This window comes from Rhinolophus sinicus, chromosome 1, assembly GCF_057876585.1.
Source record: "Rhinolophus sinicus isolate RSI-liver-muscle chromosome 1, RSI-T2T, whole genome shotgun sequence".
Lineage (NCBI taxonomy): Eukaryota > Metazoa > Chordata > Mammalia > Chiroptera > Rhinolophidae > Rhinolophus > Rhinolophus sinicus.
This window is the reverse complement of record NC_142501.1, coordinates 113176817-113190764: the sequence shown is the minus strand read 5'-3', so window position 1 is coordinate 113190764 and position 13948 is coordinate 113176817. Positions and strand designations below refer to the sequence as shown.

Sequence of the window (13948 nt, the reverse complement as noted above, 5' to 3'; positions counted from 1 at the left end):
CCAGTGAGCGCAAGCTCTTGTGTTAATGTACTCCACAATTGCAGCAGTCACGAGAACCTTGTTTTCACCATCAGTGTTTAAGGCAGATCTCAGTTCGCTGTGGCCACAGAACCACAGGTTGTGCATAAGCAAGACCTAATCAGGCAAGTGTTTTCAGGTATAATGCGATGTAGCCTTCTTGGGACGAATCGTTGTTCTGTAAGTGAAGAACATGTATGTATAGATCATGTTGTGTTACTGCAGCACAAATTGAGATGATATTTCCAATTGATTTCTCTACTTACTGATGTCTCAGCCTGTGTTTCTCTTCTGGCTAATACCTGTCCCTTGTTCTAGGAAGTTTTTTTCTTTTTTTCCAGAGTCTCTCTTCTTTCTTCTATGACTTTCCATGATTTTTTACCTTTTTCACTGCTTTTCTCAGGGTTTTTTGTTGCTGTTGTTCTGTTGTTGTTTTTCCACTTCTGCCAGCTAAGTGTTCTCCGTTTTTCTAGAGAGAATCGAAAGTCCATAGAATTCCAGGTGTTGAAGGAATGTTAGCAATTAATTAATTCAAAACACCCCCTAGTACTTCATGCTGCCATTAATGTTTTGGTCAAGTGGTTGATCTCATGAGGAGTTTGAACTCAAAGAGATTATGTGACTTACTTGAGTACAGTGAGTGATGAAATGAGATGAAGTGTAGGTTTCTAAGTCCAGTACGCTTCCTTCTTTATCACCCTTTGGGTGAGTGTTTTAATTATGGAAAGGAATGGAATTAGCAGCGGAATCCAAGTTTCAATAGGACCAACACTGGGTTGGAGTAGGAATAAGGATTTTAGAATAGAGATCAGAGATCAGATAGGGGAAAAGAGATCAGAATAGTAGGGTATGACAAGATAAAGAGAAATTACAAGAAAGAAGGAAAGAGGATGTTGGTAGTTGTCTAAAAAAAGCAGATTAAAGTAAGGGGTTCAAGGGCGTCCTGAACAGGTTGCTGCTTTTTTGTTTGTTGAATTGGAGGAACCAGCATTCTTTAAGATTTGTATGAAAACATATTAAACCTTTGAGCCTCTGGAAACATTCTCTTTATAGCAAGTAGGAATATGGTATCATCCACCAGCACCCGAAATTACAGAGCGGGTCCCCTCGAGTCCAAAGGCACTGCAGATTGCTGAACTCTATAGACCCATGGCCCACCGCAGGTGTTTCGTCACCTCCACCTCTTTTTCCAATGCACTGATGTCCTTCCCATGGATATGGAGGGTTGCGCAGAGATAGGACTGATTGTGAAAACAGTAATGGAGTTGGGTAGGTGGTAACATGACTATGTTGGGAGTGGATGACTGAGGCTCCACTTAGCTTATTTTCCAGGAACAGGGAAATGGACAACTCCTACTGTGGGTCATTTGAGCCCATCCTTGTTTCAGGAGTCTATGCCTTCTTAGGCTGAAGTTTTCAAGGTTGGAGATTGCCAGGAAGCTGTGAGGACAAGTGGTCTGGGAGTGGGGAGGCTAAGAACATACATATTTGTTCTTTGACTGTTGTACGTGTAACTTGCAAACATTTCACACATTTCAGGGAACTGATTGTAGTGTTTCAGGGTGAAAGGAATGAATGGCGCGATTTAATAACTGCTTTCTACGTTAAAGAAGCAAGACTGCCATTTTTCTCACACAGATTAATCTTTGAACCAGGGACAGACCATGGAGAAGGGTCAGTGTATCTTTCTAACTTGATTTAGCTCACTGCTTTTGTCCCAGTTCAGGTTCCATTTATGTCAGCTATTATTTGCGTTTTGAATTCAGCCTTCAGGACTTTTGGTGAAAACAACATACTCTCAGGTGTTGCCAACATATTGGCTGTCATTCTCTGTTACGGAAACTTAGAGTGTATCTTCATTAAATATTGCATGAGTTGGGAGTGGTGGAGACAGAAATAGGTAGCTAAGAGCTTTTCTAGCATATCATCTAATTTTTAATTATATCAAGAGACTATATTTCAAATGCAGATAGCTGAACTTTTACTCCTTTTGTTGTTGTTGTTGCTTTTGTCAAGAAATGAATTCACTTGTTTTTGTTATCTTTACCCTAAAGTCTTTCCCGCGAAACTGGCAATAATGATTCATGGCCTATATCAGAGGAATGGCTCTTCGATGTTAATACCAAGGTAAAAGGCTCCTGTGTGAAATTAACTGTTTTGCTCTGAATTTAGTTTTGTGTAGCAATGACTTGTAAAATTTAGTTGTGGTCTACCTATCATTGTTCTATGTTTGTCATGGAAAATTCCTCAGCATGAACCATTTTATAACATGTGACCATTTGATGCTGCATTGTTTTGTTGTTGTTTTTTTAACTTCAGTAAGTATCAAAGATGGGGGCTGAGAAAAAGAAGGGCTGGGAAATGTATAGTGATAGTAAAATTCGATAGGGAGTTTTCCCACAGTGACGGAGCTATGCAATTTGGGTAACGGTAAGGATTCTCAATGTGACTTTTACGTTATACCAGCATGACTTTTATCATACTCGTGCCTGAATGAAATCTTGAATGGATTCACGTACTCATTGTAATAGTCATGAACTCTTCCTGGTACCTTTCAGTTTTAAAACTAGATAGTATATGACATATGGTTTTATTTTATTACGCTTTGTATGTTGGTATGGTATACTTGTTAGGAGGGAGTGTTTTCTTCATTTCATTTTTTTTTCACTTACATTCCGTTGACAATCCGTATTATTTTATATTAGTTTCCGGTATACTAGGTTCATCATTTAGACTTAATAATTGTAGAATTTTTGAAAGTTTAGAATTCATGTTCTCTATCTCAAAACTCGTATAACAAAAGGATTCCACTATATTCTAAATCATTGCTTTGGGAATATATTTAAATATCTTCATCTAATTGAAGAGTACATGTTTTGCATAAAATAATAACCAATTTGAAAAACAGAGATCTTTTTTTTTTCAAGTTTTGTGTTTTAATGGCGTATTTGATTACATGGTATTTGATCCGTGGGCTCCTCGGCCCATATATGCAATAGTGACACAGATTTTCATTCAACTGATATTCTGACATACTCCATCGTCAAATCAACACTTGTTGAGTACCTATTCTGTAACAAGCACGATCTCATTTACTTCTCAGAATAGCCTTGGCAAAGAAGGGAATCCTCATCTTCAGAGATAAGGAAGTGGAGACCAAGTCAGTCTAGGTAGCATGTGTTGCAGTAGCCAGGGAGAACGTTGAGGGTTTGATCCAAAATGCACTTGGCTCCAAAGCTCATGATACTCTTGTCTGCTCCCTATAAAACGTGTCCGTGAGGTCCTATGCACATTGTCCATGACGCATTGACCAAAGTAAAGAAAGGATCCGTGTCTGCAAAAGACAGGATGCTTTCTTTACTCTGGTCAAAAGCAGAGATTCTTAAAAATCGTGTAATAAAATATCAAGCTTCAGAAAGTTTTTAGTTTTGTTTTTTAAATGTAAAATGTTTCATTTCTGTTACAGTTGACATTCAATATGATGTCAGCCTCAGGTGTACAGCATAGTGGTTAGGCATTTATATAATGTGTAAACTGGTGCTCCGATTAGTGTGGAATCCCTGACACCATACTTAGTTATTACAATGTTATTTCCTGTATTCTGTGTGCTGTCCTTGACAGCTACATGACTGTTTTATGACTGCCAATGTGTACTTCTTAATCCTTTTACCTTTTCAAGTTGCTCCCCAACACTCTTCCCTCTGGGCAATGATCAGTTAGTTCTCTGCATCTATGAGTTTGTTTCTTTTTTCTATGTTCATTTATGTTTTTATTTATTTTTACATATCACCGATAAGTGAAACCATGTGGTATTTGCGTTTCTCTGTCTAACTTATTTCACTTCGAATAATACCCTGTAGGTGCACGCACGTTGTCACAAATGGTAAGATTTTATTCTTTGTTACAGCCAAGTAGTATGTTGTTGTATATATGTAGCACTTCTTGTTTATCCAAGACGATGGATACTTCGGTTGCTTCTTTATCTGGAGTATTGTAAATAATGCGACAAGGACCATACAGATGCATACATGTTTTCAAAGGAGTGTTTTGGATTTCTGCGGAGAAAAACTCAGAAGTGGGATTGCTGTGCCACATGGTAGTTCTATTTTCAAATTCTTGAGGAACTTCCATATTGTTTTCCATTGTGGCTGGCCGGATTTGCGGTCATACCAACAGTGCACAGGGGTTCCCTTCACATCCTCACCAACACTTGTTGTTTGTTGATTTATTGATGATGGCGATTCAGACAGTTGTGAGGTGATAGCTGATTGTGTATTTAATTTGCATTGCTCTAATGATTAGTGCACTGAGCATGGTGTCGTATGTCTCTTGGCTATCTGTGTGAGCTCTTTGGAGAAAAGTCTATTCAGGTACTCTTCTGATTTTGTAATTGCATTGTTTGTCTTTCGGTGTTACGTTTTCTGAGTTCCTTATATGTTTTGGATATCAACCCTTTCTCTGATATATGATTGGCAAATATCTTCTCCCATTCGTCCGGTCGTGTTTTCATTTTGTTGATGGTTTCTATTGCTGTGCAAAACTGTTTCAGTTTGATGTCATATATATGGGTCTTGAAGTCCTATCCATTCAGCCACGTTAGGTCCTCACTGGAGCATTTAACGTATTTGTATTTAAAGTAATTGTTATACGTATGTAATTATTGCCATTTTATTATCCATATTTCTTCTCCTCCTCTTCGTCCTCATTCTCCTGTTTCTCCTCCTCCTCCTCTTTCTTTTCTTCCTTCTTCTCCTTCTTCTCTTTCTCTTCCTCCTCTTTCTCCTCCTCCTCCTCCTCCTTCTCCTTCTTCTTCTTCTTCTGTGTCTTGTTCTTTTTTCAAGTTGTCGTTTCACATTTCTTGTAATATTGGTTTGTTGGTGCTGAACGCCATCATCTTTTTCTCTGGCAAGTTTTTACCTCTCCATTGATTCTAAATGAGAGCCTTGCCAGATACAGTAATAGTAATCTTGGTTGTAGATTATAGCTTTTCATCACTTTCAATATTTCTTGCCAATCTCTTCTGACCTGCAGATTTTCTCTTGAGAGATCACCTGACAATCTTATGCGATCTCCATTGTACGTGACTAACTACTTTTCTCTTGATGGTTTTAATATTCTCTCCGTGTCCTACCCCTTTGGAATTTTAATTATGATATGTTTTGGTGTGGGCCTATTTGGGTTCATTTTGTTTGGAACTTTTGTGTTTCCTACGCTTGTGTGTCTATTTCCTTCTCCAGGTTAGGAAAGGTTTCCATCATTATGTATTCTGATAGGTTTTCTTTCTTTTTTTAATTTATTGCGGTGACAATTGTCAGTAAAATTACATGGATTTCAGGAGTACAATTCCGTATTACATCATGTATAAATCCCATTGTGTGTTCACCACCCAGAGTCAGTTCTCCTTCCATCAGCATATATTTGATCCCCCTTACCCTCTCCTCCCAACCCCCACCCCCTTACCCTCTGGTAACCACTAAACTATTGTCTGTGTCTATGAGTTTTTGTTTCTCATTTGTTTTTCTTGTTCTTTTGTTGTTTTTGGTTTATATACCACATATCAGTGAAATCATATGGTTCTCTGCTTTTTCTGTCAGACTTATTCGCTTAACATTATACTCTCAAGATCATCCATGTTGTCACAAATGTTCCTATATCATCTTTTCTTACCGCTGAATAGTATTCCATTGTGTATATATACCACAACTTCTTTATCCATTCATCTATTGAAGGACATTTTGGTTGTTTCCATGCCTTAGCCACCGTAAACAAAGCTGCAGTGAACACTGGGGCACACGTGTCTTTATGTATAAATGTTCTCAGATTTTTGGGGTGGATACCCAGGAGAGGGATTCCTGGGTCGTACGGTAATTCTATTCATAATTTTTTGAGGAACCTCCACACTGCCTTCCATAACGGCTGCACCAGTCTGCATTCCCACCAACAGTGTATGAGGGTTCCTTTTTCTCCACAGCCTCTCCAACACTTGTTAGTGTTTGACTTGCTGATGATAGCCATTCGGACTGAAAGAAATTGAAGAAAGCACAAGAAATGGAAAGACATTCCGTGCTCATGGATTGGAAGAATCAACATAGTTAAAATGGCCATATTACCCAAAGCAATATACAGATTTAATGCAATCCCCATCAAAATCCCAATGGCATTTTTAAAGAAATAGAACAAAAATATCATCAGATTTGTTTGGAACCACAAAAGACCCCGAATAGCCAAAGCAATCTTAAGAAAAAAGAACAATACTAGAGGTAAGACACGCCCTGACTTTAGCTTGTACTACAGGGCTACAATCATCAAAACAGCATGGTCTTGGCAGGAAAACAGACACAGAGACCAACGGAATAGACTTGAGAACGCAGAAATAAAACCACTTAAATGTGGACAGACAATTTTGACAAAGAAGCTAAAAACATCCAATAGAGGAAAGACAGCCTCTTCAATAAGTGGTGCTGGGAGAATTGGATAGCCACGTGCGAAAGAATGAAACTGCACTGCTATCTGTCACCATGTACCAAAATTAATTCAAAATGGATCAAAGACTTAAGCATAAGACCTGACACAATAAACTGCATAGAAAAAAACATAGGTACTAAACTTATGGACCTTGGGTTCAAAGAGCATTTTATGAATTTGACTCCAAAGGCAAGGGAAGTAAAAGCTAAAATAAACGAATGGCACTATATGAAACTTAAAAGCTTCTGCACAGCAAAAGAAACCATCGACAAAATAAAGAGGCAACCAACTGAATGGCAGAAGATTTCTGCAAACAGTGCCTCCGATAAGGGACTAATCTCCAAAATATTCAAAGAACTCATGAAACTCAACAACCACTAGGTTTTCAATTCGTGCTCTCTCTCCTTCTTCTCCTTTCGATAGCCTTACGAATGTTGTTACACTTGATATTGTCCCAGACATCCCTGAAAGTATTTTCTGTTTTATTTATTTTTTATTTATGTTCATTTTTTTTCTGTTCTGATTGGGTGTTTTCTGCTACCTTGTCTACCAAATCACTATTGGAACCTCTGCTTCACCAAATGTGCTGCTGATTCCATCTATAAATTATTCATTTAAATACTGTATTTTTCATTTCAGACTTTTTTTTTAAGGATTTCTATGTCTTTTTTATATTTGCTGTCTCTCTGTTGAAGTTTTACTTACTTTATGGATTCTTCCCCTAATTTCATCTCACATCCTTATAACTAGTGTTTTAAACTCTGTATCTGGTATGTGTCCATTTGGTTTACCTCTTTTTCTAGAGTTTTGTCCTGTTCTTTCATTAGGGAAATGTTTCTTTCTCCCTTGTTTGTTCACTGCCTCTCTGTGTGTGTTTCTATGTATTATGTAGATCTGCTAATTCTCCTCATCTTGGCAGCATTGGCTCATATAACAGGTGTCCTGTGTGTCGGGTGGTACAACCTCCCTGGTCACCGGAGCCAGGAGTTCCAGAAGCTCGTGTGGGTGGTGTGTGCCCTCCTGTTGTACTTGAGCCTTATTGCTGTTGGCGCATCAGTGTGTGGAATGGACGCTCAGGACGACTGGCTGTGACTACAGTAGATGAGCTGATGTGTGTGGGCTGACGTCACAGAGTGGGATCGCTGTAGCAGGGCTCCGGTGTCTGCTCAGTCCATGGCTTGGGCGTGCCATTTGTGGAGCTAATTGGGTGTCGTTCTGGTGTTGCTGAAGCTGATCACCAGGTGTGTTGGATTTGGGGCCTCTTGGGAGGGGCTGTGGGGCAGGCCCAGGTCAGCTGCTGCTTGTGCCCAACCCGGAGCACCCAGTGGAAGCCAGAAAGTGACCTACTTTTGGTAGCTGCCTTTGTGGGTTTGGAGGCCCCTGGGAGAGGCTATGCTGTGACGCAAGACAGGATGATACATAGGATACTAGAAAGAAACGGAGGTCCTCAATAGCATAAGTTGCGGCCTTATTGACTGTCTTAAAACAGAATTGTGATGATGCAACACCTCTGCTTACTGGGTGACTCCCCAGTATGTGAGGGTAAAATTCATATGCTAGCATGACACGTGCCTTCTTTGATTTGGTTCTGAAATGGCAGCGGTATCTCCATCCCATTCTCAGTGTTCCAGGCTTACCCCATCCCTTTGCGGCCCTCACTTGCAACATGTTGTTTCATCCTCAGGCTTTTGCTCCCTCTGCCCTTCTGGATTCCCCTTCATGCCTTCCCTCAGCACCTCGTATAACTGTCGAGATGCAGCCCTATCTTTGCCGCATCTGCTGAGCTCGCCTGGTACAACTGATTGTTGTCTCTTGTATGATCTAACTGTACTTTATTCACTTCAGGTGTACAAGTAGCGAGCGGTACTTTTCTGTTCTTATTTTTTCATGTATTATAATATCTCTACTCCTACTAGAATGTAGGACAAAATGTTTCATTTGTATTTCCAGCTTCCCCTGGGTCTGTGCCTATGATTTGTTGCCTACAGTAAAGTTTTCTTGTCCCACCGATGGATGGACTGAGTGAGTGAGTGAACGAGTAAATGAATATGATGTTTTCTGAAGTTGGGTTTTTCTTTCTTTTTGTTTTCTTTACTAGAAAGAAGCAACCAAGCCGGCAATTGGAAAAAGAGAAAATCGTGTGGCTATTATTGAAAGTGCTCCACAAGACCAAACAAGCAATGATAATTTGACTTGTGTTGACAGTGCACACCAGGATAATATACGTGGTAATTTAGTGACTATCTATGAATTCTTTCTAGCTTAAGCTCTGCTATAAACAAATCTAACATGTGTCGACCCACATGTGATATTCACTTCTTTTAAGCATTCTTTCCTATCTTTTTTTGCAAAAGTATCCCCACTATTAACAACTGCTTCTTCTTGCAAACGCTTCCACCCCCTGAAATTCTTTTCTGCTATTACTTTTATGGAAATAAGCATGACTGAATGTGTATTTAAAATGCACAGTAATATACGTTCACATTAATGTACCTGTGACTCCATTTTATAGTTAAAAAGTCATCATTAGGATTAGGACAAGATGAAGATGAAGAATCACCTTGGGATTCTGAGGTACTGTCTTTCAGAATTATTATTATTATCAATGTTATTTACAAAATCACCATTCTGTGATGTTAAAACGAAAAGGGTGTGCTTTGACTTTACTTTCTCACCTCTGCATTTCCCCATACAAATCATTTTTTGATGGTTTATCCTATAATTAATAAACTAGCTATGTGGTTAATCTAATAAGACAGCGTAGTACAATTCTGCTAACTTGCAAGTTTCACTTTAGGAAGTCAGTGCAGAATAGTATAAAACACGTAGGCTTCCAAGTCTTAAGGAGTCAGTTTGGGATCTGAAGTGAAGTTTACCTAAAAGGTAAAGAATTATTCCAGCTCGACCTATACCCAAATGCATGACTCTGTGGTTTTTGTAGATGTGGAAATGTCCTAATGAGTTTCAGAAAGAAAGAGTTTGGATTGTAGGGTGTTTTTATAATTTGGAACTTGAGAAGATAATGCCTGGGACACCAAAGTATTATTATATTTGTATTGTCAAATAGATCTGCAAGGAACTTTTCTATGGTAGGAAAAGCATGGTGAATACTACTAATATGTTGGATTACACTAACAACAATTTGGCTGAGCGCTGCTTTACTATGTAACAACTGTCTCGTTCAGTTAAAACAGCAGGCATTGAGTCACTTGATGGCAACTGTACTTGCAGTAATGGAAGTACAGTGTAATGATGAGCCAATGTGAGGTGACAGCTGTGGAAAGAGACAGGAGGAGTGTGATCTTCTGATATAGGCAACTGCTGCCTCCTGGCACAGACACTGCGTTTGACGATAAGAACGCAGTAGAATCCTGCATGGGTCACTTGCTAGCTGTGGGGTCTTGGGGCAACTCCTTCTTAACCTGTCGGATGTCAGTGCCCTCATTTGTCATAATGGTACTAATGACTACCTTTGAGGTATGTGGAATGCACAAATGTGGTAACAAATGTGAAAACACTTCGAAAACTGTAAAGGGTGCTATAGAATGTAAAACACAATGATCACAGTGAGATGCAGCGACTTATTAAATATCGGGGACACTTTTTGTAAACCTGTAGGACAATCAAATGGCAGTAGTGTCAAGAACAGAGTGGAAAAGTTAGAAGGGGCACGTGGATTTCTCACCTGGGGGATGTTAAGTTTCAGAGACTGTGATTGGCAATACCCTGTAGATGTGTAGTGTTTTGGTACTTGAGGCTTTGTTGGTGCGAGCTGAATGTTTTCACCTTGAGTAAATTTCTAGTTGGATACCAGCTGTGTGCTGGGCAGTTAGACACTGACTGGAGAAGTTCAGGGGACAGCTGTAGCTGTACAAGCAGAAAAACAAGTGAACGACAGTCCATTATAAGTCACTATATCTGCGTCATTTAAGCAGAATGGAGAATGCTGGGTTAAAGAATATTGTCGGGGGTCGGGCATGGTTGTAGTTGGAATAGGAGTGGGAGTGGAATATCAGTGGTCAGGAAAGATCTTTGTGAGTGTGACAAAAACTGCCAAGTGAAGCATGAGAAGGAGCCAGTCGTGTGAAGATCTAGAAGCAAAACCTGCTGGACAGAGACTGCAATGGATCGCATCTGTCCATCATTGTATTCTAACGTCTTGGAATGGCCAGGAAGAGGAAGTGGGGTAACCATCATCAACCCATTTTTATACTTGTTGTTCTGTGTGGGAAAGAAGTAAAATGTGCATGGTAAGTGTCTGGTACATTTTAGATGATTATAATAAGTAAATGTTCTTATTTTTCCCTGATTACAAATTATTATACTTTTTTGAAAAGTTGCATAACTATATATACCATTTTTCCTATTATTTATTGACACATAATATAATGAAAAGTTTTTCTTATCTCTTTGCCACTTGGGTCAATGATTTTTTCTATCAAAATTTTGGTCAAGTAACAGTTCGTTTTCTCCTAGCTCTTGTGGACCTAGATGAAGTAGGTTCTAAAATGTTCTGTTAAGACTCAGCTGGACATACACCAAGGTTTCTTACCATGTCAAGCAAGTATCTTGTTTTAGCACTAAAAAACAAAGCTGTGATTAGAAAGATGTAACGGTTATATCAAGTGCACTTATCAAAGTATTAGGTTGTTGCGAAAGTAATTGGGGTTTCAAAGGAAAAGAACAAATTGCAAAATTGCAATTACATTTGCACCAACCTAATATTTCCTTAGATACATATTTTTCAAAAAATGCTTTTCTTGGAGGTAAGAACTTTAACATTTTCATCCTGAATTATTAACTAGAGGTGGTATGAAGTGTCCATGAGTTACTAATCATCTTGTTTCCTAACCCCTTCAGACCAGCATTGAAGTGGAAGATCCTGTTCCTGAGGAAGCTGTAGGAAAGTACGGTGCGCAACCCTGCAGACCAGGTGCACTTTGTAACACCAATTTAATTTTGGGAAGCAGTACGCGCGGACATTTGGCATGCGTGCAATCTTCTCTTCCTCATTCCTTTTTTTTGTTACAAATTTAATTGAAGGATTTGACATAAGTAACGTGATGTCATTGTTGCTATCGAAGTTTGAGAGAAAAGACATCGACAGGACTAAGAAAATGAGATTTTAAAAGTGTGACTTCACTAAAATGTTTCTCCTCTTGTTTCGATACCCCAAAAAGTCCCAGTTTGGAACCCCTGTGCTTATTAGGGGTTCTCAGGGGTTAATTATCACACTGGAAGATATTTCCAGGGTTTCCAAATGGTTATTTGAATTTTGACGTTTGCCCAGAGTAAGCCTCAGTCGCTACCATGTCAATTGCGTTTTAACTTTACTTCCTCTTAGTGTTGTAACACTGATGCTCTTAAGCCAACCAGATGTTCTGATGAGCAGACACTGGCTGTGCGTGTACATGAACTTATGGAGTCTTTGATGATTAAAAATGAGAGAAGTAATTAATAGTAATGAATATCTGGTAGACACAGTCTTTGAAAACAGTATTTCTGAATCTTTTGTGCCCCGGGATTCTTTTATGCTATTAAAACTTATTGAGAATTCCAAAGTATTTTCTTTTGTCGGTGGTCTCCATTGATAGTTACAATATTAGACTTAAAACCTGAAAATTTTAAAATACGAGCACACACAGGCATGCATTCCTTGAGCCATTAGAGCTACGAGCCAGTCACCATCAGACCTATGATGTTACCATCAGAGCTGTGATATCACGGCTGTGGAGAACTCTACTGTACACTTAGAAGAGAATGAGAGTGAAAATGGCCAATGACAGTCAGTGTTTCTGTGAAAATAGTTTTGACCTTTTCGGGCCCCTCGACTGACTGATCTTGGGACTTTAGGGATTCTCACAGGACATTGGAAACTACTGTTTTAAATGACATACGGGCTTCCTGGTTGTGAAGTGATAAAATAGTTTTAAAGCTTCTCTTCTACAGTTGTGGTTTTCTTTCACTTGTCTTTAAGATTTAAGGTGAGAATTTTGTTTAAAAAGCAAAAGGAAAATAAGTTTGCTATATATTCATTTTCTGTCTCATAGTTCACTGTACTCCTTGGAGCTAGTGTGGACCTAGTTTGATCGTATTTTTACTTGGAAACAACAAAGTCACCCAAGTCTGTCATTTGTCATATGAATTTCTGTTTATGGAAGGGTTAAAAAATGAATTCTGAAGATCTTGAAGCATTTAGAAAAGACTATTTTCTTATAATAAGTAGTTTCTAATTTGTAATAGTACCATGCTTTAAAAGCTTTTTTTCTAATCCCATGTTTGTCACACATATTTGAACTTAAGATAAGTGGTTAGACATGACTTTTGAGAACGACAAAAAAATTCACATCCGGCACCATGTTAACTATTAAGGAAAGCTTTAATTGGAAACACATTACATAATAGAAATTGCTGAGTGACAATAATGAATTAAACTTACCTATGAGAATGGCAATATAGGACACTTAAAATAAAATGTGCTCGGAAGGAGTAGTGTGTTCGGGGAAAAGGAGGACGTGGGACCGCTTCTCTGAAAAAGGAAGTTTTTCAAGATGGTCAACTTTGTGTTATTTTTACCTCCTAATAAATGAAAACTTTATTTTCAGCTTCTTCCAAATGGAATGCTACTTCTTTGACTTTCGATCATGGAACTTCTCAAAGATCCGGGGATTGGAAAGTTGGTGATAAAAGGCCGTTTGCATCACACTCAATGAGCAAACCTCTGTCAGCATCCACAGAGTTTGGACAGATGACCGTAATAGACAAACGAAAGAGTCAGATTGTAGGTGTGTTTCTGTTAGGTAATCATAGGCTCCATGACTTGTGTGAATCACCGCTGCCAGAAAACAGAGAAAGCAAAGAAGGAACTAAAGATACAGAAAGTGTTCAACCCCAGCCCACCTCTATGTAGCCCCATCATAGTTCTGACTTTCCAACAGTCATTTTGTGGCAAAATCTACTTGACGTTTACTCTGTTTATGCAACTTACAACCAAACAGAATGACTTTTAGCAAGACATTGGCATTCTTCCTGAAGCACAGTAACATACGGAAATAAGAAAGAGAATGAGGTGAAAGGGTGATTTCCTTTAGACTAGTATTTAGCGTACACTGGGGAGTGGGCAGCAGGATTATATGTACCACATTGGGACCAGATGGGAAAACTTCAGAAAGATCTAAAGGTTGCCTAGTGAAACAAAACAGTTTTTTAGCTTTAGTTTTATAGCTCGGCATTCACAAGTATTGGTTATAACTTTATTCGATGTAACTGAAAAAGCACCTTTGAAACCAACAACCAAATATTTCTTGGATTTTCTATGGCATTATATAGTTTAGAATTGACTTTTGCAGCAGTATTGGGATTCATTGAGAATTTAGTGCATAGCACTTCCTTCTCAGCTGTGTCCGCAGTCTGTCTCCTCTTCTCTCCCTTCTTCCTTAAACCCCAGTGCTGAATCCTCAATGGT

At 38.8% G+C, this 13948-nt stretch overlaps 1 protein-coding gene across 1 annotated transcript in view; it reads left to right on the top strand.

The window, feature by feature from the left end:
* Positions 1 to 8749, top strand: part of LOC148759197 (uncharacterized) — a 160375-nt gene extending 151626 nt beyond the window's left edge. Inside the window, exons 8-9 of the mRNA XM_088793368.1 lie at positions 2073 to 2145; positions 8582 to 8749. Of these exons, the coding sequence (XP_088649494.1) occupies positions 2073 to 2145; positions 8582 to 8749 (241 nt within the window). The remainder of the gene's footprint in view (positions 1 to 2072; positions 2146 to 8581) is intronic.
* Positions 8750 to 13948: the final 5199 nt, after the last annotated feature.